This window comes from Cucurbita pepo, chromosome 10, assembly GCF_057944985.1.
Source record: "Cucurbita pepo subsp. pepo isolate OVF chromosome 10, ASM5794498v1, whole genome shotgun sequence".
NCBI lineage: Eukaryota > Viridiplantae > Streptophyta > Magnoliopsida > Cucurbitales > Cucurbitaceae > Cucurbita > Cucurbita pepo.
Window position 1 is genome coordinate 3938598 of NC_141807.1, and position 26742 is coordinate 3965339.

The 26742-nt window shown below is 38.2% G+C and overlaps 5 protein-coding genes across 6 annotated transcripts; 4 read left to right on the forward strand and 1 right to left on the reverse strand.

The window, feature by feature from the left end:
- Positions 1 to 1301: 1301 nt before the first annotated feature.
- Positions 1302 to 7080, forward strand: LOC111786127 (aconitase 1). Its single transcript, XM_023666470.2, has 20 exons — positions 1302 to 1547; positions 1705 to 1809; positions 1989 to 2149; positions 2224 to 2316; positions 2434 to 2619; positions 2734 to 2895; positions 2987 to 3131; positions 3213 to 3355; positions 3442 to 3498; positions 3582 to 3661; positions 3748 to 3823; positions 4019 to 4204; positions 4323 to 4390; positions 4473 to 4591; positions 4677 to 4798; positions 5481 to 5579; positions 5662 to 6141; positions 6258 to 6356; positions 6449 to 6691; positions 6806 to 7080. The coding sequence occupies exons 1-20, from the start codon at positions 1544 to 1546 to the stop codon at positions 6878 to 6880; spliced, it is 2703 nt and encodes a 900-aa protein (XP_023522238.1). The 5' UTR covers positions 1302 to 1543; the 3' UTR covers positions 6881 to 7080.
- Positions 7081 to 7714: 634 nt separating this feature from the next.
- LOC111803177 (putative prolyl 4-hydroxylase 10) lies at positions 7715 to 10490 on the reverse strand. Its single transcript, XM_023687465.2, has 8 exons — positions 10172 to 10490; positions 10002 to 10080; positions 9571 to 9668; positions 9388 to 9485; positions 8732 to 8861; positions 8445 to 8632; positions 8236 to 8324; positions 7715 to 8008 (listed from the first exon to the last, which is right to left on the reverse strand). Exons 1-7 carry the CDS (start codon positions 10366 to 10368, stop codon positions 8251 to 8253), a joined length of 864 nt encoding a protein of 287 aa, XP_023543233.1. The 5' UTR covers positions 10369 to 10490; the 3' UTR covers positions 7715 to 8008; positions 8236 to 8250.
- A 2235-nt stretch (positions 10491 to 12725) lies between these two features.
- PLDDELTA (phospholipase D delta) lies at positions 12726 to 19173 on the forward strand. 2 transcript variants are annotated; one of them, XM_023688108.2, is made up of 9 exons: positions 12729 to 14014; positions 15293 to 15409; positions 15485 to 15979; positions 16059 to 16127; positions 16208 to 16355; positions 16441 to 16589; positions 17581 to 17730; positions 17807 to 18007; positions 18597 to 19173. In XM_023688108.2, exons 1-9 carry the CDS (start codon positions 13073 to 13075, stop codon positions 18891 to 18893), a joined length of 2568 nt encoding a protein of 855 aa, XP_023543876.2. In that variant the 5' UTR covers positions 12729 to 13072; the 3' UTR covers positions 18894 to 19173. The 2 variants fall into 2 exon arrangements, with proteins under 2 accessions (XP_023543875.2, XP_023543876.2); XM_023688107.2 differs by having other exon boundaries at positions 12726 to 14014; positions 15293 to 15979.
- A 538-nt stretch (positions 19174 to 19711) lies between these two features.
- On the forward strand, positions 19712 to 22958 carry LOC111803616 (RNA-binding (RRM/RBD/RNP motifs) family protein). The gene is made up of 8 exons (XM_087127659.1): positions 19712 to 19871; positions 19974 to 19993; positions 20803 to 20919; positions 21036 to 21059; positions 21198 to 21300; positions 21648 to 21797; positions 22344 to 22413; positions 22531 to 22958. The coding sequence occupies exons 1-8, from the start codon at positions 19869 to 19871 to the stop codon at positions 22761 to 22763; spliced, it is 720 nt and encodes a 239-aa protein (XP_086983785.1). The 5' UTR covers positions 19712 to 19868; the 3' UTR covers positions 22764 to 22958.
- A 347-nt stretch (positions 22959 to 23305) lies between these two features.
- On the forward strand, positions 23306 to 26722 carry AKRP (ankyrin repeat protein). The gene is made up of 7 exons (XM_023688112.2): positions 23306 to 24113; positions 24314 to 24390; positions 24551 to 24649; positions 25142 to 25240; positions 25705 to 25803; positions 25889 to 25987; positions 26181 to 26722. The coding sequence occupies exons 1-7, from the start codon at positions 23315 to 23317 to the stop codon at positions 26289 to 26291; spliced, it is 1383 nt and encodes a 460-aa protein (XP_023543880.2). The 5' UTR covers positions 23306 to 23314; the 3' UTR covers positions 26292 to 26722.
- Positions 26723 to 26742: the final 20 nt, after the last annotated feature.

Consider the following 26742-nt stretch of genomic DNA (forward strand, 5'->3'; position numbering starts at 1 on the left):
ATTATAAACATGAACACTACGCCGTACGGTTTTGTGGATTATTTAAATCATAACTCAACCATTTGCTAGCATTTGTTGTAGGATCTTTGTTGAATTTTTTTATTAATTTTCATATAATTAGCCAATTTCAAATGATTTCGACATATATATATATATATATATATAATTTCGATTGGATTCACTCATTTGGATCATTTATTCGAGTTTTTATTTAAAAATGTATAAATAATATTTTTTTAAATATAAAAAACCAAGACGAAAAAATTATTCGAGTTCTTTTCAAATTATTTTTTTTATTATTCGAAATAACATAAAATTTAATTATTATTTATATGTTTAATTTTTAAAATTGACGTTGAAGAATGCTAATAAATGAAATAAATTTAAGAATTGTTAGCGAGTCCCACATTGCCTAATTTAAATAATGATAAAAGGTTTATAAGTAAATAATACATCTCTTATAAGATAATAAAAATGAAAATATTTATATTTTTAAATTTTTTTTAATTAAAATATTAATAAAACTTTTCAAAATTTAAGTTTTTTTTTTTTTTTTTTTTTTTGTAAAATAACATACTCACATTCATAATATTTTTTATATTTTTTATTTTTAAATAAATGAGTATTATTGATTTTTTTTTTATAAATCAATAATCTTTTTGATAATTTAACCTAAATTTGGTAACTCAAACTTAAATATGTAATTTTCTCACAATTATTGATTATGGTGTAATCATACTTTTTAAGGAAAAAAATTAAAAGCAAAATCATTTTCAAACAACCGTTAAAGTTTTGATTATATTGATTGGCAGATTACTTCCCCGATCAGTGAATGTGGTCGCCTTTGTTCATTGTTGGTACAAAAGATGACAGCGTTTGGGTTGTTCATGGATATGACTTAGCCAATTCACATCAACATATTCTTGTAAATTCACATCTTCAAATACTCGCGATCTTATCCTCATCCAGCAACATTCCAATGGAGAAGTCAGAGAATCATGAATAAAAAACACTTTTTAATTAGAAATTCCACTTTCCCATTAGGAAAATCGAGGCAAAACAGGCTCCAAAAGACATGAAGATGTTGATGAAAACAAAATCAAACTCATACCCATGTTAAAATCTGGAGAAAACTGTATGAAAATCATAAGTTTTGATTAATAAATCCAAGCAAATGATTGGTAGATGAATGAACTTAGTCAAGAACTTGCAGGAAAGCGCCAAATTGCGCCAAAAATCTTGCGAATTGGGTTGTTGAGAGAGGTAGGGACCGCCCACTTATGACCGATTTTTGCGTCTCAGCGATATACCCAGAGAGACCCATTCTTAATATTTTCCACCGATTGTGGCCGCCTACCGCTTTCTCTTCCCTTTTCATTTTGCTACCCCCTCTCTCTCTCTCTCTCTCTGGATTACCATTACTGGATTTCGATTCAGCCCATTTGATCTCGCACCGTTTCTCCTCCATTTTTCCCTTTCCTGCCTTGATTTCTTAAGTTGATCGATCTCTCTTTGCTTGTGGAGTATCGCATCCATCGCATCCATGGGTACTCCTCCAATCAAATCGATCTTTGTTCCTTCTCTTTCGCTTTTTTCTGGGTTTTTTGTGATGTGCATGTTTGCGGCTGCTTGCGGCGGCGATTTCTTTTGGGGTGTTTTGTTTTTGATTCTCTGATGTTGGGTTTGTTGGGTTTTTTTTTACAGCGATCGAAAACCCTTTCAATGGCATCTTGAAGACCCTTGAGAATCCTGATGGGTCTGTGTTTGGAAAGTACTACAGCTTGCCTGCTCTGAACGATCCTAGAATCGGTGAGTGGTTCTGCTTTATATGATTGTTGGTTTGATTCTATCTGTTTGAGTGTGCTTTATTAGATTCTATCTGTTTCTGTGAATCAAAAGTTCAAGTGGTTTTAGTGGTGTGAGTTGAAACTACATTAAACGTTCTAAAGGGTTGGATGTTGATTGTTGGATGGATGTTTCTTTGGCAGAAAGGCTGCCATATTCCATTAGGATTCTTCTGGAATCGGCCATCCGAAACTGCGATGAGTTCGCGGTTAAGGCTAAGGATGTCGAGAAGATTCTTGATTGGGAGAACACCTCTCCCAAACTGGTTGAAATTCCTTTTAAACCTGCTAGAGTGTTGCTTCAGGTCAGCATTTTGTTTCTGAAAGTTGGATATGGATTTGTGTTGTCGTTTGATATGTGAAATGTGCGTCGATTTAGGATTTTACTGGTGTGCCTGCTGTTGTTGATCTTGCTTGTATGCGAGACGCTATGAACAGGCTTGGTGGTGATTCCAACAAGATTAATCCATTGGTGAGTAGTGAACTATATAAATTCTTCGTTCGTTCTTTATATTTGTCGATCGTTCGATCTATCTAATACATGAACAGTTGAACACATAGTGATGGCTTATGAATGCAATCAATACAGGTTCCTGTAGATCTCGTCATTGACCATTCAGTTCAGGTCGATGTGGCAAAGACCGAAAATGCAGTACAGGCGAATATGGAACTGGAATTTCAACGAAACAGAGAAAGGTTTGGTTTTCTGAAATGGGGATCTAGTGCTTTCCATAACATGCTTGTCGTACCTCCCGGATCTGGTATAGTTCACCAGGTATACTTCTATACAACACTCGAGCTTGCAGGATAGTCCACCTCGATCATCCTGTTGTCTCGATATGAATGTACTTTTTTGCCTTTTATCTTATAGTATTGCATCATTTTTCAGGTTAATCTGGAATACCTTGGCCGAGTGGTTTTCAACACAAATGGCTTGCTTTACCCTGATAGTGTTGTGGGAACCGATTCACACACAACGATGATTGATGGATTGGGCGTTGCTGGTTGGGGCGTTGGTGGGATAGAAGCAGAAGCTGCAATGCTTGGACAGGTATGAAATAATCATATTTTTTGGTATCGTATTTTTGTTATCTTGCGGAAAAATGATTGACTTTGTTCTTTCTTTCTCTCGTCAATTTTAGCCCATGAGCATGGTCTTGCCTGGCGTCGTCGGGTTTAAATTAATTGGAAAGCTGAGAAATGGTGTAACAGCTACAGACTTGGTTTTGACGGTGACTCAAATGCTCAGGAAGCACGGTGTTGTTGGCAAGTTTGTGGAGTTTTATGGTAAGCAGAGCCGAACTTCTGAACGTCGTTTTAAAATTTACGCCACCCTTTTTCTTATAATGTCATTTTACTTCTATGCAGGGGAAGGTATGAGTGAACTATCTTTGGCCGACCGTGCCACAATTGCCAACATGTCCCCCGAGTATGGTGCAACAATGGGCTTCTTTCCTGTTGATCACGTCACCCTGCAGTATCTGAAACTGACCGGAAGAAAAGATGAAACAGTTAGTTATCGCTCATAATGACGTTCAGCTAGTTAGTAGTTCATGTATGCTTTTGTTCAAGTGCTAACTTGAGAATTACAATTCAGATTTCTATGATAGAATCCTATTTGCGAGCGAACAAGATGTTCGTAGACTACAGTGAGGTAAATATAAAATATTATCTTTCCTTATTTTATTGTCGATATTTAGAACCTTCCGTGTCTGAGTTAGATTTTACTGAATGCAGCCTCAAGTTGAACGAGTGTATTCCTCTCATATAGAACTGAATCTTTCGGATGTCGAACCGTGCATATCAGGTCCAAAAAGGTAGTTTAAATTATAATAGAACTTGTGTAAAATTGAATAATAACCTAGCCTTGTTTAACCTTACGTTCTTCCTCTTGGTTTTGCAGACCGCACGATCGAGTTCCCTTAAAAGAAATGAAAGCTGATTGGCACACATGCCTCGACAGTAAAGTCGGATTCAAGGTGAAGAACATTTACCCGAGCAGATTGATTTTGAATTGAATTACAAATACCATTGATGTTAATTTAAGCGAACGGGATTTAGCATGGCCAAAAATTAGAGTTTCAAAAGTTGTCATCAAGATATTTTTTAGCACGTTTCTAAGTCCATTGCCGCTATTTTCACCGACCCTATATTCTTATATAATGATGTTATAGGGGTTTGCCATACCAAAGGAAGCTCAAACAAAGGTTGCAGAGTTCAGTTTTCATGGATCCCCAGCTCAGCTTAGGCATGGGGATGTCGTAATTGCGGCTATCACTAGCTGCACAAATACCTCGAACCCAAGCGTTATGCTTGGAGCTGCTTTGGTGGCTAAGAAAGCTTGTGATCTTGGGCTAGAGGTTAGATGTCTGTCTTCACCCACCATTAATAGGACCTCTCTATCAATGTGTTTGACTCGTAGTAATCGATTCCAGTGAGCTCTATCGGTTTTGATTTTGTTGCAACTTTGTGAATCAGGTTAAGCCCTGGATTAAGACGAGTCTTGCTCCCGGCTCTGGGGTGGTGACCAAGTATTTGGCGAAGAGGTAATTTTCCGACAGCGCAATAGATGAACCTTTTTTTATACGAGAGAATACTCATCTACGGTACGTGTGTTTACATCTGCAGTGGCTTGCAGAAGTATCTTAATCAGCTAGGGTTCCATATAGTTGGGTATGGATGTACTACATGCATTGGAAATTCAGGAGATATTGATGAATCTGTTGCTTCAGCGATAACCGAAAATGGTAACTATTTGTGTTCGAGTGGGATGTTTGATACTGTTCTTTGGTATTCTAAAAACTGTGTTGCTAATGATATTTGAACGTTCAGACATGGTTGCTGCCGCCGTGCTGTCTGGAAATAGAAATTTTGAGGGTCGTGTACACCCTTTGACAAGGGCCAACTACCTCGCTTCTCCTCCTCTTGTGGTAGCCTACGCACTTGCTGGAACTGTAAGTACCTTCTTGTTCTCTATCTCTCTTGAATTGGAAAGGTGAGTGCTTGTGGATGCCAGATTCCGCAAGCCCTCAAGCAACTCGCTTCTCCTCGAAAGTCGGTTCTATAGCATAAAAATAAATGTGAGATCCCACATCGGTTGGGGAGGAGAACGAAGCATTCTTTATAAGGGTGTGGAAACCTCTAAGACGCGTTTTAAAAACCTTGAGGGGAAGCCCGAAAGGGAAAGCCCAAGGAGGACATATTTGCTAGCGGTGGGCTTGGGCTGTTACAAATGGTATCAGAGCCAGACACCGAGCTGAGCTCCGAAGGGGGTGGACACAAAGCGGTGTGCCAGCAAGGATGCTGAGCCTTGAGGGCATGGATTGGGGGGTCCCACATCAATTGGGGAAGGGAACGAGTGTCAGTGAGAATGCTGGGCCTCGAAGGGGGTGGATTATGAGATCCCACATCGGTTGGGGGGTAGAACAGAGCATTCTTTATAAGGGTGTGGAAACGTCTCCCTAACAAACACGTTTTAAAAACCTTGAGGGGAAGCCCGAAAGGGAAAGCCCAAAGAGGACAATATCTGCTAGCGGTGTGCTTGGGTCGTTACAATAAATATACCCACCACATCAAATTTCTTTTGATATCGTAAAAGATAACTCGTCCAAAGCATAACTTCAGGCTATTTTGCAGGTCGACATCGATTTTGAAACTGAGCCTATTGGGCGGGGAAAGGATGGAAAGGAAGTGTTTTTTAGGGACATTTGGCCGACTAGCGAAGAAGTTGCCGAAGTAAGCTGCTATACTTTGAAGTGCTTTTTAGATGCTGAGCTCTTTGATTGTTGTATTTGGATCTTATTCATTGCTCGAACAGGTCGTACAATCGAATGTGTTGCCTGACATGTTTCGGGCCACATACCAAGCAATCACCGAAGGAAATGCAACTTGGAATCAGTTATCCGTTCCCGAAGGAACACTCTACTCCTGGGACCCAAAGTCAACGTACATTCACGAGCCTCCTTATTTTAAAGATATGACCATGTCTCCTCCCGGGGCTCACGGGGTCAAAAACGCGTACTGCCTGCTCAATTTTGGTGATAGTATTACAACTGATCATATCTCACCTGCTGGTAGCATCCATAAAGACAGTCCTGCTGCTAAATACCTTCTCGAACGTGGGGTTGACAGAAGAGATTTTAACTCGTACGGTAGTCGCCGTGGGAATGACGAGATTATGGCACGTGGCACGTTCGCCAACATTCGTATAGTCAATAAACTATTGAAGGGGGAAGTTGGGCCGAAGACAATTCACATCCCCAGCGGGGAGAAACTCTCTGTATTTGATGCTGCAATGGTAATTTCTTGATCTTTTTTCTTTTTACCATATCGAATGTCTTCGATCTGAATAACTTTTCCTTTCAAGATTCTCGATTCTCGGTTCTCGTCCTTAGATTATGTATCTGTTAACAGAGGTACAAGAACGAGGGGCTTGATACGATCATTCTGGCCGGTGCCGAGTATGGAAGCGGAAGTTCGCGTGATTGGGCTGCCAAGGGGCCAATGCTTCTGGTACTTTTTCTGATTTGTATTGATAGAGCTCAATTCTTATGGACTTGAGTCTCCTGGTCATATTACTTAATGCTCTTCGAAACGTCTCCCAGGGTGTCAAAGCAGTTATAGCAAAGAGCTTTGAACGTATACACCGCAGCAACTTGGTCGGTATGGGTATTATTCCTCTATGTTTCAAGGATGGAGAGGATGCCGAGTCCCTCGGGTTGACTGGGCATGAGCGTTACACCATCGATCTTCCAAGCAATGTGGGAGAAATCAGACCTGGTCAGGAGGTGGGTGTGGTGACAGACGCTGGAAAGTCGTTCAGTTGCATTCTAAGATTCGACACCGAGGTACTTTCCGAACCGTAGTCTACACGTCTCGAATCCGAACATCGGATAACTCCGAAAACCCAGGTCGCCATTGGTACTTTCTTAATCTGAAAGTTTGCTGGTTTTAATGTGCAGGTGGAACTGGCATACTTCGATCATGGTGGAATTCTGCAGTATGTGATGAGGAATTTGATCCACGCAAAGCACTAAAGGAAGTGGGATCAGGTTGGAGCTCTGAATTTCTTAATAAAATGGTTTCAAGTTCTTCGTTTGGGACTATCAAGTTCTTCGTTTCAAGGATTTCCCATATATATATATATATATATATATATATACATATCTGTATGACATATTTTTATTAATTTTGTTAAGGGGAAATGCTAATTTTTCAGAGAAATTTATTGTTTGAATTTTTCAGATGCTCTAATCTAAGGTCAGCTTAAAAAATATATAATTATTTTAAAAACTGTTTAGACTTTTAAATTTTTAATTGACCATTCAAATGTTGATTCAATCTAGAAGTGAAACGATGAATTATTCTAACATCCTTCGAATTTTAAATAATCTATATACTAATCTAATACTATTAAACTTCTATGACATTTTAGTATCTTTAATAATTTAACATTTTATTATTATGAATTCAATTTATATTAATTTTACTATAATTTATACAAGAAAAATGAAGGACAAGAATATAAAAGATATCGTCATATTTTGAGTGATCTAAAAGTCTATCCGAAAAGAATCTCGGATTCGGAACAAATAGGTCATGAAACCAATATTTTGAGTAGTGATCTAGAAGTCTATCCCATAAGAAACTCGAATTCGAAACAAATGGGTCATTAGAATCGTAGAATCATAGAATCAATTCACTTCCTTTATAACATGAAGTCGTATCTCTTCAACCAAAAGGGATTCGATAAATTAAATAAAATTGCGATAAAAATAAGTATTAAAAATAGAAATGAACACAAAAACCAATCTAGAAAGAGATCACCCTCATCCCACTTTTCATTGCAAATGGGTAGCTAATTCGAAGAATGAAGGCATTAAAAGGTTGTATCAAATAGAAAAATATAGCAATGTTCTAGTAAGGGAGTAGTTGTACATGAATCTGTAAGTGAGGTTTGGAGGTGGCATTTCTGGCAAAAATATGAACTCTTATTCTCTCGTGGCCATAAAAACAAGAAATCGATGACAATGTAAACTTGTGATAAGCACATCAAAATTCATAGATTCAGGGATCGAGTAGTAAGGTTAAATTATAGAAATGATGAGATTCCCTACAGAAAATGCACCTGTGACTTTGAGCAGTAACAAGCAATGTCAACCAGCCTGCCAAACAATGAAGCACACCAAACCTTTAGGAAGAATTCTTTCAGCAGTACCAAGAAAAGTCATCACAGAGGGCGAATTGAAGTTATTTCCAAATAGAATGATCTAGGAAAGATTGAAGAAAGACTGTCCAAATGTTGAGAAGCCAAAAGAAATTTGAACTGGCAAAATGATTTAGTGTTTGAGGTGTTCATTTGTTAGTTCATTGTTTAGAGAATGGAGATTACCTTGGTCACATCAACTCAAGCTTTGTATTCATCTACTCGCATCCATTTAGTAGCAGACCATTTATTCCCCTTGATAACAGGACAGCCACCTATATATCAACAGCAGGAGAAACGTCGTCATTGTACGAACGAAACATACATGGCTGAAATCTAACATGCTCAGAAAAATGGAATGGTGAGTTTATAAGTTTGAGAGTATCTAATCTAACCATGCAAACTTGAAGGGTCTAGAGAGGCATCGGGCTTCATGCTCCAGAAAAGCAATGCATCGCCCCTCTTCGGTTTAACAGAAAGTCCTTTCTTCCCACAATCAGAAAGCTCATTCCACCAAGGTACAGAACTAAAGTTTCCTTTGGCAGCAGGGAACACTGTCTCGCCTCCTTCTTCGACGTCTGAGCTGAATTACGATAGAATTCATATAAAATAATGGGCGAACCATGCAAAATGAAGCACTTGTTTAGAGTCCAAAGCATGGAAAATATGGATTACTACTTACAGGTACATAAGCACTGTTGCTATACGTTGACCTCCATTCTTTGTATTGTAGTCGTCAAGGAAGTAATCAAAATGAGGTTCATATTTCTGTCCCACTTCGTAATGAAGAACCTGAAGTCCTTCTCCATGCTCTGCATATATTATGTATGCACTTAAGTAACAAAGTACGAAAACTTAGTGTCTAATATTCATTGACCTTATGAAAATTTTAAAAGATAAGAAGACAGTATCTACATATAATAAACAAAAATTGGCACAGTTTATCAGGTGAACCCGATTCTCGTTCATTCTAACGAGGGACAATGGGCACGTAAGCTCATAGGACAAACAAATATCTGGAATGTATTGGTATTCCTACGTCTGAGTCGATATTCGTTATTCAAAATTTTCAGCCATGATTAAAAATCTTCCTCATCCATTGAAACTTAGCACGATAATTGTATCTATTCGAATAGTTTCGGGCATGATAAAAATCTTTTCTAACAAAGAAAAGTTATGATTGGGAAAGCTAGACTACAGGGGGAAAATTATACCAAAACGATAGGTGCACTTGAAAATAAATTAAAGATTACAAAGATTATTTTAACCTTGCATAATAGAAAATAATGCTCGATGTAGTTGAAAGAAACCAGGAGGAAATGGACTCAAAAATCGTACCTACGGGTATGAAGGTGAAATCAGCAATCCTTTTCTCTATAGTGCTGATAATCTTATCGCCTCCTCTCGGCAAGAATGTTCCGGAGCTAGTGCGAACTCTGTGAAAGAGAGGTCAGGGAGGTTTCCACAAAAGAGACCCAGCATTACTAACAGTAAAGAATTCTGAGGAAAGGAATAGCACACCTGCTATCTTTGCTCTTTCCAGTTTCACTGTCAACAACGGTAGACTTTTGCATATGAGGCTTGGCATGGCTAATTAGGTACTCACACTCCTCCTTTGTCTGAGCAATTCAAAAGTAAACCAATTCAGTATTTCCCTACTCCGGGATTAATCGATGGGTCTCAGCCTCAGTCAACTCATACTCCAATACCATCTAAAGACAAACACAATGGGAATTATCCTTGACTCATCATAATAAGAACGAAGAATGATTTCTTAGAGGAACATAAACATAACAAGCTTAAAGAAGGTGCAGCCCCAAAGACGCATTCAACGTGTATAAGCATGCACCAACCAAGTTTATTAAAGAATTCCATACACAAATTGCATTAGGAGAGAAATGAATGAACATAAATCACAAATCTCTCAATCAAGATCGGGAAAACAGAAATACCAGAAAGTTATGATAAACAAAGGCTCTAGGTTCCCATGAGATAACTTCAGCCCACCGTTCCCCTTTCTCCTCATCAACACTGAAACAAAATCAAACAAAACCACAGAATCAATCAAAATCCATCCTCATACAGAACAAAGAATCGAAAGAAAATCCACAAGATAACATACTCCTCAGAGGTTTTCCGCACAATCGAGCTCAGATCATGAACCTTGGGCGAACCGCCGGAATTTCCAGGGATCGAAAGGATTCCAAGAGCAAGAAGAATGAGAATGACGAAGGTGAACATAATGAGCAGGGTAAAAATGAGAGTAGATGAAGAAGACGACTTCCGAGTAGGTAAACGAGATTGCCTGTGCTTCGCCATGGAAACAAAACCCTTAGGAAGCAAGATCTGGAATTCCAAGCTTTTGGTCTTCGTCTCCAAAGTCCAAAGACCTCTCTGTACAGACAAACTGTGAATCTTGACACCGTAATTAAAGATTGATTTTGGCTCTGCTTATCAACTTTTATTTCTTAATTATTTATTTAATTTATCCCCTTCCGTCTCCGGCGGCTTTCTTCTATTTATTGTTTTTTTTTATTATTATTATATAATTTTTTATTTTAAACTTTTAATAATTTTAAGCGAAATTAAAATCCAATGGGTGTCGAATATTAATTTTTTAATTTAGTGTTTTAATACACGTTTAGAAAATATAAAAATCAGGATACAAATAAAAAAAACAATTGAAAATATAATCATTAAAATTAAATGGGAATATTTCATAATTGATAATATTTATCTAATTATAATATAAGCTTGGTTGACTTCTAATCTCTCCATTTATTACTTTTAATTGTATATTAAAAATCATTTATTAGTTGAAAAAATAACTCTATTAAAAAATGTACGATACTTAGAAAATCTTATGATAAAGTATGGCATGAAATTTATTTTAAATATGCTTTCATTTTAGAATTTGATGTGTCATTATTTAAATTCAACAAAGGAAAAAAAATAAATGTGATATCAATGGTAGCTTTTAAAAAAATAAATTAGGTAATTAAATTCTGAAAATAAAATCGTTTGAAGTAATTTCTTTTTTAAAAAATTATTGAATAATTATTAGATAAAATTCTAAATACTTTCCTAATTTCTCATATATGAAAAATATTTAAAAAAATAAATAAATGGAAAATTATTATATGAACATATATCTTGTTATTTCATAAATAATATATCGAATAGAAGCGTGATATTATTTTTTGTTTTTCTAAGATGTTTCGTTCTTATAACGATAGTTTACTCATATCATAATATTCATCTTAATTAGCCAACGTGGGGTTGACTATCACGTATACATAATATATTTAAAATATCATTTTGAGTCCACCTACTCGACGATTTAATATTTATAATTTCAATAATTTTAAATTTTAGTTAATATCATAAACGTCCATTGATTTTTTTATTTTTTTTTTATAAATATTATGTATTAATATTTTCTCCATAGATTTTTGAATATACATTAGTGGGATGTTTTTTCTTGCATGATTTTATTGATTACGATAAAAATTAAATTTAATCTCATCAAATTTTATTATTTATTTATTATTTTATGAAATATTTATGTCATCCATAAATTAGATATCAATTCTAATTCTTTATATTTTTATGCATGGCAAATATTTTTGATATTATTATTTTTGAAGTATAGCTCAGCCTCCCAAAGTTATTGAAATTATTGTTAGAATATAGATATGAAAAATAGAATTTAACCAAAGTTTGGTTCAACATAAATATTTCAATAATGCTAACTGACAATCATATTATATAATAGTTATAGTATCAATAATGCTAAGAAATTTGATTCTATAATGAATACGCCATTAGAATATTCTTAAACAATTTTTTTTTTTATAAAGTATGAATAATTGTTTATTAATATTAAAGTTAATCAGACAATATTCACATTTAATTGTAGTTCAAACGTCACAATCATATTTTCAACATAGGGAATCATTTTAGAAAAAAAAAAAAAAAAATTGATTCTTTTTATGAGTACTTTAAAAAAACCAGTGATTCTAAAAAACACTCAAAAAATAAGTGGTTGAGAATGATTGATATTGATTAAAAAAAAAAAAAAAAAATTAAAGTTTTTAATAAAAAATTCTCTTGAGAGATTTTTATGAGGGATAATTTTATTTAGAGTTTATTTTAAATAAAAGAAATCCTTACCTAATAATATAAATTAACTCAAAATTTTAATTTTAGTTAGTTTTGAGGTAGGTGAGAAAGTGTATTTTCGGGAATAATATGATTAAAAAATATTAAAAGAGTTAAAAAGTCACTGCTTTTTCAAGGTGCGACCTTGATTGTCAACGACTAAATAATAGAAACTCTAAAGTTAAAGGTGCTTTATTTGAAATAAATTGGTCTTCCCGCTAATATTTACGATGAAACTATTAAAAGTTTGAATTTTGGTAAAATTATTATTTTAGGCAAATTATTTGGATATTATCCGACACAAAATCAACTTATTTTATTATAAAAATCCTAGTCACCAATTAAAAAACATGTTTTTTTTCAAAGATGACGGGCTAACACGTCCAAATAGATTAAGTAAATAATTAGAAGTTTATGTCCTTAAACAATTATTAAACTGAATAATCAAAACCCAAATTGAGTGAAGGTTACGGATAATCAACAACAACAGCGATCCACCCATTGGCCGTAGATCGATGCCATTAATCCTGGGCGGGAATGTTCGAGCTGTAAACACAACACAGTATAGTAGCTACTGAAAATGGCCATTTCTTGATATGAAGATCCACTAATGTCTGTGCCCCACGCTGAGCTGCCTTGAAAAGCAATCAATCAGCAAAGCAGCAATCGATTCCATCTTATCCTCTCGCTTCTGTGTTTACAGTGAGCGGTGAAAGGAGTAGCAGAGATGGCGATGGGTATCAACCACGGTGGTTTCGATTGAGAAATTTCAATACCCGCGTGGGCTCAATTGGGTGCTCACTCTGTTTTTGGTAAGATATTTATATGTAGTCAAAACCCATTTCAATTCGCTTCAATTTTCATGGCGGAAAGTTCAGAAGAGGTCTATCTCCATGGCGATCTCGACCTTAAAATCTTCGAGGCCACCCAGTTGCCTAACATGGACATAGTATCCGAGCGTCTACGTCGTTGCTTCACCGCTTGTGGTACTCTCAACTACTCCGCTATTAAATCCGTCGCTACCAACTCACGTTCCGCCGCCGGTGAAGGGAAAGTCCACCGCAGCCATGGAAAAATCATCACCAGTGACCCATATGTTACCGTCCGGGTTCCTCAAGCCACCGTCGCGCGAACTCGCGTTATTAAGAATACCCAAAACCCCAATTGGAACGAGCATTTCGTTATCCCTCTTGCACAGAAAATGGCTGAGTTGGAATTTCAGGTGAAGGACGATGATGTCTTTGGCGCTGAAGTTATGGGGACAGTCAAAATCCCGGCTCAGCAAATTGCCTCTGGTCAGACAATTAGTGGGTGGTTTACGGTGCTTGGCTCAAATGGGAAGCCACCGAAGCCCGGCACTTCACTACGAATTGAAATGAAGTTCACCCCTGTTGAGAAGAATCCGGTGTACCGCCACGGCATTGCTGGAGATCCGGAGCATAAGGGTGTGCGGCACACATATTTTCCGGTGAGGAGAGGCAGCTCCATGAGATTGTACCAAGATGCTCATGTGCCTGATGGGATGCTGCCGGTGATTGAATTGGATGGAAAGAATGTTTATAAACAAGAGAATTGTTGGGAGGATATCTGCCATGCTATATCAGAGGCTCATCATATGATTTATATCGTTGGTTGGTCAGTGTTTCATAAGATCAAGCTGGTTAGAGAGACAACCAGGCCGTTGCCACGAGGTGGGGAACGTATTCTTGGTGATCTCCTCAAATACAAATCAGAGGAGGGTGTTCGAGTTTTGATGATGATTTGGGATGATAAGACTTCTCATGATAAGTTCTTAATCAATACGGTGAGATTTTGAACAAATGCTTGTGATTTTAGGCTAGAGTTAATGAAGTGATTTTGGAACATTTTAGATCGTTAGTTGGAGAGGGGAACGAAGCATTTTTTATGAGAGTGTGTAAACCTCTCCCTAGTAGACATGTTTTAAAATCGTGAGACTGACGGCGATACGGGCCAAAGCGGATATTTGTTAGCTGTGGACTTTGGCTGTTACAAATGATATCAAAGTTAGACACTGGGCCGTGTAGTGTGCTAGCAAGGACGCTGGCCACCAAGGAGGTGGATTGTGAAATCCCATATTAGTTGGAGAGGAGAACAATGCATTCCTTATAAGGGTGTGGAAACCTCTCCCTACCAAATGCGTTTTAAAATCATGAGGCTGATGGTAATATGTAACGGGCCAAAGTGGACAGTATCTATTAGCAGTGGGCTTGGGCTGTTATAAATGGTATCAGAGCCAGTCACCGGACAGTGCGAGGCACTAGTCGGAGTATGACTAGACATTCTACATAGTTGACCTGTTTTAAAACCGTGAGGCTGATGGCGATATGTAATGGGCTAAAGTGGACAAGATTCTACTAGTGAGACTTTGGCAATGGTATTAGAGCTAGACAGTAGGTGGTGTGCCAGCGAGGACGTTGGCCCCCAAGGAGGGTGGATTGTGAGATCTCACATCAGTTGAAGAGGGGAAGAAAGCATTCTTTATAAGGGTGTGAAAACCTCTCCCAAGCAAACACGTTTTAAAATTGTGAGGCTACGGTGATACGTAACGGGTCAAAGCGGATAAGATCTGTTAGCGGTGGGCTTGAGTTGTTACAAATGGTATCAGAGTCGTCACTGGACGGTGTAAGGCAGTGGTCGGAGTAGAGTTAGACATTCTCCATAGTAGATGTTAGACATTCTCCATAGTAGACGCGTTTTAAAACTGTGAGACTGACGGCAATACGTAACAAGCTAAAACGGACAATATTTACTAGCGGTGGACTTGAGTTGTTACAAATGGTATTAGAGCTAGACACTGGGCGGTGTGCTAGCAAGGACGCTCGCTCCCAAAGGGGGTGAATTGTGAGATCCCACATCAATTGGAGAGGAGAACGAAACATTTCTTATAAGGATGTGGAAACCTCTCTATAGCAAACGCGTTTTAAAACCGTGAGGCTGATGGGACAAAAGTAGACAATATCTGTTAGCAGTGAGCTTAAGCTGTTACATTTTAGTTCAAGCTAGTTTCTATAATGATATAAAGACTACGTTAAAGAATCGATTGTGTCGTCGCCGGTTGCAGGGGGGATTGATGCAGACACACGACGAGGAAACCAAGAAATTTTTCAAGCATTCTTCAGTGATCTGTGTGCTCTCACCTCGCTATCCAAGCAGCAAGCTAAGCTATGTGAAACAAAAGGTATTGGTGTCAAGCATTGTCTATGTTTATCACGTAGTTAGATACCCCTTGAGCTCATATAGTGTGTTTGTCCAGGTTGTAGGCACTGTCTTCACGCATCATCAGAAATGTGTCCTTGTTGATACTCAAGGATATGGTAATAATAGGAAGATCACAGCTTTTCTTGGAGGTCTTGATCTCTGTGACGGTCGTTACGATACACCCGAGCATCGACTATTCCATGGCCTCGACACGGTATTTAAGGATGATTTTCATAATCCTACATTCCCTGGAGCCAAAGCTCCAAGGCAACCATGGCATGACTTGCACTGTCGGATCGATGGGCCAGCTGCATATGACGTGCTTATAAACTTCGAGCAACGTTGGAGCCGAGCCACAAGATGGACCGAGTTTGGTCTACGCTGCAGGAACATTACTCACTGGCGCGATGCTTTAATCAAGATAGAGCGCATATCATGGATACTAAGCCCTGAAATAACCATCTTAGCTGATGGTTCAATAAAAGTTCCAGAGGATGACCCCAAAGTATATGTTTCAAACGAAAAAGATCCTGAAAACTGGCATGTTCAGGTTGACACTTATACAACTTATGGGCTTGTTTTTCGGTTTCGTTTCGTTATTAAATCCTTCTCTTTCTTTCGTTCTTTAGATTTTTCGATCCATCGACTCAGGATCGGTTAAAGGATTCCCAAGAGATGTCCATGTCGCCGAGTCGCAGGTTCGTACTCTACTGCTGTTTTTTCTCCCCATTTTGGATGGTAGACATGAAGTTCATTTGTGGTCTGTTTGTGGCTGCAGAACCTTGTATGTGCCAAAAACTTGGCTATAGAGAAAAGCATTGAAATGGCATATATCCAGGCTATCCGATCGGCGCAACGTTTCATTTACATCGAAAACCAGTATTTTATAGGATCATCATATGGATGGCCGGGATATAAAAATGCCGGTGAGTTTCGTTCGAGTTTTGTTCTTTGAAGTAGCTTACTTTGTTGCTTCTACATTACATACTTGTGGGTTGATGGCATGAGCAGGGGCTGATAATCTCATTCCCATGGAGTTGGCCCTTAAGATTGCAAGCAAAATAAGAGCCAATGAAAGATTTGTTGTGTATATTGTCATACCAATGTGGCCTGAGGGAGATCCCAATAGCGCTCCCATGCAAGAGATTCTTTATTGGCAGGTAAATGGCTATATGAAAAAGAATTTAGATAGATTGAGAAGTATTTTGAAACGTCGAAACTAGCTCGGGTTTCTACTGTATCTATTACTGAATGTGATGGACTGGTACTGTGAGATCCCATGTCGGTAAGAGAGGGGAACGAAACATTCCTTATAAGGGTGTGGAAGCCACTCTCTAGTAGACGCATTTTAAAATCATGAGGATGATGGTGATACATAACGAGCCAAATCGGATAATATCTGCTAACGGTGGACTTAGATTGTTATGAATGGTATCAAAGCTAGACACCGAGCGATGTGCCAGTGAGGACGCTGGGCTCCCAAGGGAGGTGGATTGTGAGATTCCATGTCGGTTGGAGAGGGGAACAAAACATTCCTTATAAGGGTATAGAAACCTCTCCCTAGTAGACGCGTTTTAAAACCATGAGGCTGACGGTGATATGTAACGAGTCGAAGCGGACAATATCTATTAGCGGTGGACTTGGGCTGTTACAAATGGTACCAGAGCTAGACACCGGGTGATATGTCAGTGAGGACGTTGGGCTCCCAAGAAGAGTGGATTGTGAGATCCCACGTTGGTTGGAGAGGGGGAACAAAGCATTCTTTATAAGGGTGTGGAAATCTCTCCCTAATAGACGCGTTTTAAAATCATGAGGCTGACAGTGATATGTAACGAGTCATGGACAATATCTATTAGTGATGGATTTGAGTTGTTACAAATGGTATCAGAACCGGACATCGGGCAGTGTGTCAGCGAAGACGCTGGGCCTCCAAGGAGGGTGGATTGTGAGATCCCACATTGGTTGGAGAGGGGAACGAAGCATTCCTTGTAAGGGTGTGAAAACCTAGTAGACGCGTTTTAAAACCGTGAAGCTGACGGCGATACATAACGAGCCAAAGTGGATAATATCTGCCAGTGATAGGCTTGAACGGTTACAAACATGAACCTAACTAATTAGCGTAATCTTGAATATTGTAGTTGATTATTGCAGGGACAAACCATGCAAATGATGTATGACATTGTTGGAAGTGAGTTGAAATCATCAGAGCAACCATATTTGCACCCTCAGGACTATCTAAACTTCTATTGCCTTGGCAAACGGGAAAAAGTTCCAGAGAATGGGCCAACCACTGATGCAACGGTAACTATTCAGCAAGCCAATGTTGGTCATAACCTTGATACTCTTTGTCGTTGAAACATGTGTATTCATGTTTTAGGTATCAAATTCAATAAAACATCAACGGTTTATGATTTACGTGCATGCCAAGGGGATGATAGTAGATGATGAATATGTAATTATTGGGTCTGCAAATATTAACCAACGATCTATGGCTGGAACGAAGGACACCGAGATAGCCACGGGCGCGTATCAGCCACATCACACGTGGGCGAAGAAAAAGAAACACCCACATGGTCAGGTTAGGCTGTTTTTGTCTTTCGACCTCGTCGTTGATTTCATTTTGTCACTTTTTCCCTCCTAACTCGAGAACTGTGAGATCCCATGTCTGTTGGAGAGGGGAACGAAACATTCTTTATAAAGGTGTGGAAATCTCTCCCTAACATAAGCGTTTTAAAACCGTGAGGCTGATGGTGATATGTAACGGGGACACCGGACGGTGTGCCATAAAAGACGTTGGGCCCTCAAGGAGGTGGATTATGAGATCCCACATATGTTAGAGAGGGGAACGAAGCATTCCTTATAAGGGTGTGGAAACCTCTCTCTAGTAGACGTGTTTTAAAACCGTGAGGTTGACGGCGATACGTAACGGGCCAAAGTGGACAATATCTGCTAGCAGTGATACGTGTTTTAAAACCGTTAGAGAGAGGTTTTCATACCTTTATAAGGAATATTTCGTTCCCCTCTCCAACAGATGAGAACTAACAAGGAAACGAAGCATATCGCTATGTATAACTAGGCACTAAACCAACATCAACTTGTTACTTAGGTTGAGTTATTTGCTAAACAACTACTTTGTTGGACGTGCTTCATGAACTCTTGCTATACAGATTTACGGATACAGAATGTCGTTATGGAGCGAGCATCTCGGAATGCTCGATCCATGTTTCAACGAGCCAGAAACTTTGGAATGTGTAAGAAGAGTCAACGGGGTAGCAGAGGATAACTGGAAGCGATTCACCGCCGATGAATTCACGACGTTGCAAGGCCACCTCCTCCGGTATCCGGTGCTCGTGGATGGCGATGGGAGAGTCAGCCCTCTGCCTGGACATGAAAATTTCCCTGATGTAGGAGGGAAGATAATAGGATCTCATTCAGCTGCAATTCCTGATGTTTTGACCACATAGTCTCCGCCTTGTAATAGCAATGATGCTTTCTAGCTAGAATCGACGCGCTCTACCTCTATTCGGAGTCGAAACCGTGAAACGGGCACAGGAGTCGATCACTGACTAATCTGTAGACAAGCTTACTGTCCAAAAACAATGAAAATTACATAGCTTTGGGGTTCTTTTGGGTGCATTTTCCTTGTGGTTGGTGGGGTTTTCTTCCTTGTTCTTCGTCAATGCTTGTATGTATTTGAATGGAGTTGAACTGTGAATATGGAGTATAGTGATGTTGTGGGGATAATCATTCAATTCTTCCTTTCTTTTAACGGTAGAATCCATAATAAACAATAAAAAAATAATCTCGACCCACCACTTTCAAATGTTACAGGAGGGTTAAGTATTTATTTCGTAAGCTCGTACCAGACTGAACCAGTGGTAAAGGTTGACCAACCTAATGATGCTTAGCTGGTCTTTTCGGATGATCCACCACATGAGATTGGGACACGGCTCGAACTCTCATGGGAGACAGTAGTCCCTAAAAAAAAAAGAATACCTAGAATGATTTAGTCCGAGGACACTTTGACTTTAGTAGGTTTTTTCAAAATTGGTTTGGTTCCAGGGAGTTTACTCAAATTTTATAATTTTTTTAATAATATTAAAATTTAAAAAGTGTTATAATTTTTTAAATTTTTTTAAAGCGTTCGATTTTTCTTTTGGGTTGAAATTTATGAATCATGCGGTGATGCCTGGATCAGAAGCGAGAGTGCACGATAAGTATAGTGTGCTCAGTGTACCTGATAATTCTTAAAACATATACGGAGAGATTGCTTTCGCGATTCCATAAACTCTCTCTCTCCTCGCACAAGTCACGACGGCGAGTTGCGATTCTGGGCTCGTGGAGAGGCCGTCTTCAGAAACCCTAAAAGTCCTGTTCGTATCTGTACTGTTCTTCAGCTTTTGCTGGCCGCCGTTCTAGTTTTCATCTCATTGTGAGAAATGGTAAGCTCTTCTTTCTCAGTTCTATTTTTCTTTCTTTGTCTATTGTTGTTTTTATTTCATCGATAAAAGGTTTAACAATCGAGCGTTTCTGATTCTGCGCAGGCCGATTCTCATCGCAAAAGGTGAGCTTATTTACGCTTTTTTTGTAATGATTTGTTTTCTTACGGTTGACGATCTTGGGGCTTTCTGTATCTAGGGCACGGAGATGATTTGTGTTGTAGCATTCATGATCTTCTGTAGCGTTGAACTTTTTAGCACTCCTACATGAAGGAAATAATTGTCACGAGTCTTGAGCATTTTTAGAAGGATTTTATTTCATTCATTGAGATGCCTGTAACTAGGGTTGAGCATTTTCTTGACAATGCACTGGTGGCTGTAATCACTTTAGGGTTTTGGAAAAAGTAACAAGGTCATGCATTACTTTTCTTTTTCTGTCTTGGGAAGTTCTAACAGGTAGTAATCAAGAAATCAAATTAAAAGCAATTACATTGGGTAACTATTGCTGTAATTAATGGAGTTTGAGAGATTTGAGTACTCAAATTTTGAAGTTAATATAGGGTCTGAATTGGGTCAAGTGCCATGTGAAAGAACTTTGGTCGCTTGAACTCGTACCCTTTGTTTTCATTTTAAAACTTGGCTGTTGATGATTGAGCTGGGAATAATTTCTGATGATTTCCCTTGTTCTGTTGGTTTCCTTTTTCCATTTTGACCATATTAATTTGTCAGACTTGAAAACTCGTTCTGTCAGTAATTTTCACGTTAAGGATCGATAGAAACATGGGTGAAAGAGATTATGTTCGTTTACTATATTGTAAAAATTGGCAGTTTGATAATTTAGACCATTCCATTCTTTTAGAACATCCTCATTTTAATAATTCTAATGCATTTAGATCGTCGGTGTTAGTACTACTTATGGTTGTAAGTGGCACAGGTACTCTCGATCTCCTTCTCCCTGGAGAGCTCCTTCAAGATCAAGATCTAGATCACGATCTAGGCCAAGGTCTAGATCCAGATCGTGGTCAAGGCCAAGGTCCCGAAGTCGTGGAAGGTTGGTTTTGATTTTTCTTTATTACCTGGATAAATGGAAAGTAGAAACTACTTTTATGTTTGTGAACTCTGTAGCTTAGTACCCTATTTTTATGTTTGCACATGTTTCTGATACAGATCAAGATCCAGAAGTCGAGGAAGGTCTGTGTGTTTCTTCAGCTGGAACTCTAGACAAAATAATCAGCGCTCTATTTCAGTAGAATTAGATCTATTTGTACTTCTTTTTCATATATTGTTAGTGTTTGATTCTCCTTGGATAACATTTTTAGCTTCTTCCAGGGGGGAGAATGTCAATAACCCTGGGAATACGCTTTATGTCACTGGCCTATCTACAAGGGTCACTGAAAGAGACCTTGAAGAACACTTTTCCAAGGAGGGCAAGGTTAGCTTCTGAACCCTATAACTTGCAGATAATTGCATGATCGTGTGAGAAGTCCCTACTTGGATCAGGATGTGAAACAAGTGTCATGACATAAATAAGACCGTATTTATTGTGTTTCTTGAAATTAAAAATGTTTCTATAGTATTTCCTGAATTAAAAAACATTTAAATGGAAATTGGGTAGACGAAAGATGGTCTCTAAGTTCAGTGTATTCATAATATCCCACTGTATTGAAAAACACTAATTGGATTAGACTCCAAATGGCCCGATGTTCTGCAATTACTTGTTTTATTTATCACGGTGTAGTCAGTTTATTCTTCCTTTCCTAATGCTTCTATTATCTGCAGGTATCTTCTTGTTTCCTTGTGGTTGAACCTCGAACTCGGATTTCCCGTGGTTTTGCATTTGTAACGATGGACAATGTTGATGATGCTAATCGGTGTGTTAAGCATCTCAACCAGTCAATTCTAGAAGGTCGATATATAACTGTGGAGAAGGTACTACGATTGTTCTGCTCTGGATAGCCTTGAAGAAATTTGATTGTTTTCTTTTTTGGTTTTTTCCCTTAACTTGGAGGTTTTCTGGTTATATTCAGAACAAGTTGTGTGAGCTATGTTGGCAGCAATCAAAGATGATGAGTTCATCCATGTCAACTTTAGTGAAACAGCTTGGTCAATGACAAGCTTAAACAACAGATTTCAAATGCGCCTGATCAACTAAACATATCAACTATATTGCCCAACAACTTTTCTACATCAGCATTCACTTTCAACACAACTAACCAACGGACATTATCAAGAACTTTCTAATCAGGCTTTATGGTATTTCATGCCTAGTCATTGGACACTAGTCAATTTTTCCCGACTCATGATATCAAGTGTGCCCATTTTAGGTGGCCAGTCCCCCCTTATGAACAATTTCAAAACTAGTTTTTGCATTAAGTGCTCACCGTGAAAACTATACAAACAATATAACCCTTTTATATAGTCTTGGGACATAGAGGTTACCAATTGAAGTGAGATGACACCTTTTTTGTCTTTCAGTCACGGAGGAAACGGCCAAGAACTCCAACGCCAGGACACTACTTGGGGTTGAAAAGCACCAGAGACTCTGGTAAGTGTAACCTGTCAATTTATTCAAAAACGATGGTTGTTTCAAATATTCTGTGCTTTAAATTGCAATTTACTTAAACATTACCTTAAATAATAACTTCGTTGGTTATTGTATTAGGCTACCGTGGCGAACGAGGTAGCAGGTATCGTGGTGGCTCCTTCCGTGAGGACTATGGGCATCGTCGATCCCCAAGACGCTCGCCATATCGAGGGGCCCGAGAGTACTCCCCTAGACACTCACCGCCGCCATATGGTGGTGGGAGATCAAGGAGGGATCACTCTAGTTCTCCTCCTTACTCTCCTTACGGCGGCGGCAGCCCAGATAGGAGGTATCCTCGTGGCTCTAGGTGATATTGCCCCTTTGAATGTACTTTTGTGGTGCGATTAGTTAAAAGACCTACAGTGGATTATGGTTGTGTGTGTATTCGAACGTTTGTCTGTACCTCATAGTTTTAAGCAGTCCAACTGCCAGAATGTTACCATATGCTCTTTTGATTTGGTGTTTTGACATGCTTCTATAAAAAACATTGCTCTTTGTCTTTCGTATATTGTTCTTTTTCCTTTTCAAAAAATGATTAGGCTTCCCATAATCACTGGGTTTTTCAGTATTTTTAAATATATTTATTAATTATTATAGACGCAAATAAAATATTACTTTTCAAGTTTCATATCTAACCCATCAAATCTAATTACCATATAGTTAGTGAAATGAGATTATGTGACAAATAAAATAATTTCTCTATGGTATTAAAAAAAATTAAATGATTCACTTTAATATGCTGCAACGGTTAAAACTAACATGATCTGAGAATCAATTTCGTCTTTGGTCCACGATATATTGCAGATAATGGGCCTGAAGCCCAAACTGCAGTCTTATGGGCTTGGACCCGTAGCCCAATTTTATGAAGAAATCTCTTCCATTTTCTCATCAGAGGGGAAGTGCCATCGGGAATCGATCGGAGCCAGCCATGTCACTCGCAGCTTCTCTCAATATTCCGGTAGCTAAAGTCGTCTTCCTCTCGAATTCGCCGCTTTCTCTTCCCAATTCTACCAAGCTTTCCTTCGTATCTCTTCCCAGACGCCCAAACAGAGTTTGTTCGGTTAACTCTTCTTCCCACAACTCTTACTCTATCCAACCAGATGAGTTAGAAGACTTTGTTATCGGCGATTGCGTTATCTTCGAAGACGGCGTGTTTGACGACCCGTATGTGTTGGATGATTCCAATTCGGAGCATTACAGTCCGCGAACAACGAAGTCTAAGCCAAAGAATGGCGTTGTGGAAATTAAGCCCGAAAATCTGGTGCCGGATGAGTGGAAAGAAGTGCAAGCGGAGATTAACATCACCAAGAAAGAGAGGCGGAAGATTGCTCAGGAATTGGAGTTTGGTACTCGAGTTGAGAAGAAGAAGCAAGGGCTTGTTCCTTTGAGGAGTGTGAATTTGGAGGAGTATTTGTCGTTTAAGGAGGCCAAGTTGGCGCAGTTGAAGCCGCTTGTTCTTGATAATCCTTCTAGTTTCCCGGAGACTGAGGAAGTTAACAGCGAGGAAGGTGTTAAGGAAGTGAAAGGAGGCGAAATGAGCGGGTCGAGCGAGCGTGTGGCGCCAAAAAATCCCAAGTGGGCGGTTTATGGTAGGGGTCTGGAGGATGTTTCAGAATTCTTTAACAGTGTACAATATCAACCTGCTGATAAAAAAGCTGAAGGTATTGCCTAAATTTTGAATGTGATTATTTGAGTTGCAATCTAAATGAAGCATTTCCAGTAGTTATTAACCAGTTATCCTTTACATTTTGAGTATGCTCGACTCTACGAACACTGAAAGGATAATTTTGTGTGTCTCTTTTAGTTTTGGGTTATTATCCATTTACCTCAATGAATTACTCTGTTATGCTTCCATGGACAGGACCTCGCAAGTTATTTTCAAAAGAGGAGAAGGCTATGCTGAATAAAAGGGTGCCTGATCTTGCTTCTGCTCACTCTGTAAGCCTTGTTATGGCCATTGTATTTTAAAGTTATATTCTATGGGCTAGCTAGATTGACTCGTTTTTTATTTACTTAAAAGTTATCAATATCCCGGATTTGGATTTGAAATAGTACTCAGCTACTGTAACCACTTGTGGGTTTTTGAAATTATGTTCAGGACATGTGGTTGCCTCTACATACTCTTGTCGGATCTGGCGAATTTTACCTTGTAGATGAACTACTGAAAAACAATGTTGATATCAATGCCGTGGACAAGGTAGGGAACGCTTCGATGCTAGAAAGCACAAATACGGATATGAGTCACGAATACAACACAGTCATGACAGCACGTCATTTTTTTTTTTTAAATGTAGGATACGGAAATGACAATGACACGTTTATTAAAATATACATTTTTAAAAATATATATCATTTTATATGAGAAGAAAGTTCAAAATCAATAAATTTTTGCATTTATATGCTTAAAAAGTTAGTTTGATGTATTTTGCTCTGAAATTTTATTAGTTTTGTCATATTTAGTATACTTAAATGGTGTTTGATGCAGGTTTAACAAAAGTTAGACCAGCTTTTGACTTTGTACATCGCATCTATTCTACTAACAAGTGCCTGATACGTTTCCAACAAGTGTTGGAGTGTCCGAGTGTCCAATAAATGTTGGACACAGACACGTCTAAAATGTCCGTGCTTTTTAGTTAATTTACAGTTATTTCATCAATCTTCAGTCATTTTTGTTTATATTTGCTTACAGGTTGGTTTCTCAGCTCTTCACAGGGCCATAATTGCAAAAAAGCAAGCCATAACTAATTATCTTTTACGAGAAAGTGCCAATCCTTTTGTTCGTGATAAGGTTAGCTAAATTTTCCACTTATGCGGTTGACTAGCTTCAAGGAACGGTGTTAAACTTTGAGGAGGAGCTTTTGTCATTTTATCTTCAAAATTGAAACCAGTAATTGACGTTTTGCATGAATTGTTGATGCTCATTCGAATTACATAGAGATGTAGTTGTACATTGAAATTGTAGAAATCAAGTCTTCAAGCTGTATATGTTTTAATCCTTATAAACAAAGAATATACAGCGTCCATTAGTTTTTTAATCTTATTTTTTACATTTCATGTCAAAAACACCTATCTGAAGTCGAGTAAAAGTTGAGTTATGTTGCCTACTTTCTAAATTCCAAACTTCCAAAGTAATGTACCATGATATATGTTTGCTTTCAGCTAATTTTTGTTGCAAGGCTTTTTTTTTTCTTTTTTTTTTTTATTTATTTGAACCTTCACTTATCAAAAAATTTCTACTACCCTTCTTAACAGGACGGGGCAACGTTGATGCATTATGCTGTCCAAACTGCTTCGAGTATGGCAATTAAAGTTCTTCTATTATATAATGTTGATATAAACCTTCAGGATAAAGTACGTATATACTTCTCTTTATAGATGACGTGCCTTTTACAATTCAAAATTTTAGTTAACACTATTCTTATCATACTCTTCCCAGGATGGGTGGACGCCGCTGCATCTTGCTGTTCAGGCTCGTCGAACAGATGTAGTCAGGCTTCTATTAATTAAAGGAGCTGATAAGACACTAAAAAATGTGGTAAGTATCGTTAAGTTTCTACATGGCATGAACATTACAATGTTTTGCTTTTCTTCGCTTGTGCTATTCTACATCTTTCCTGTAACGCTCGATATTCTTGCTGATTTACTTGTATATCGTCTGAGCTAAGTTAGAATATATTAATAAGTTTAAATGCTCTTTTAACAATACATCTTGCCTCACTGCATTCCAGGAAGGGTTAACCCCATTGGACATTTGCTTCTATTCTGGCCAAGACACAAAAACGTATGAACTAATAAAGCTGTTGAAACAGCTTCCAAAGCCAAGTAAACTGCCTTCATGACAGAGATGATTAGTTGAGTAACTCTTGCTTACGCTCTGGAAGATCGCCTATCATCATGTTTGGTATGCCATAGTTGTCCGAGTCCCATATTGGCCGTGCGACTGTTCAACTTTGGGTTCTTTGCTAGATTATTCTATCAGAGCAAATAGCACAAAGAAAGTGACATCATCGCAAACTGAGCTAGAAACATGTCTCTGCATGAGCTTTCCCGCAGAGAAAATGCATCTATATCAATAACCGACTGATGATTATGGCATGGGAGGCCCGATGAGTATCATATTCATCTTTCTTTTTATGTTGAAAGTTGTAATAACCCCTTCCCTTTCTTTTGTATCTGTTGTAACTAATCAAAATCTTGAAGTACATACACGTTTTATCAATATAAGTTATGAACTTAATGGATGAACTCGAAGAGCTGTAGCTTTCTTATTGATGATATCCCTTCACAGTA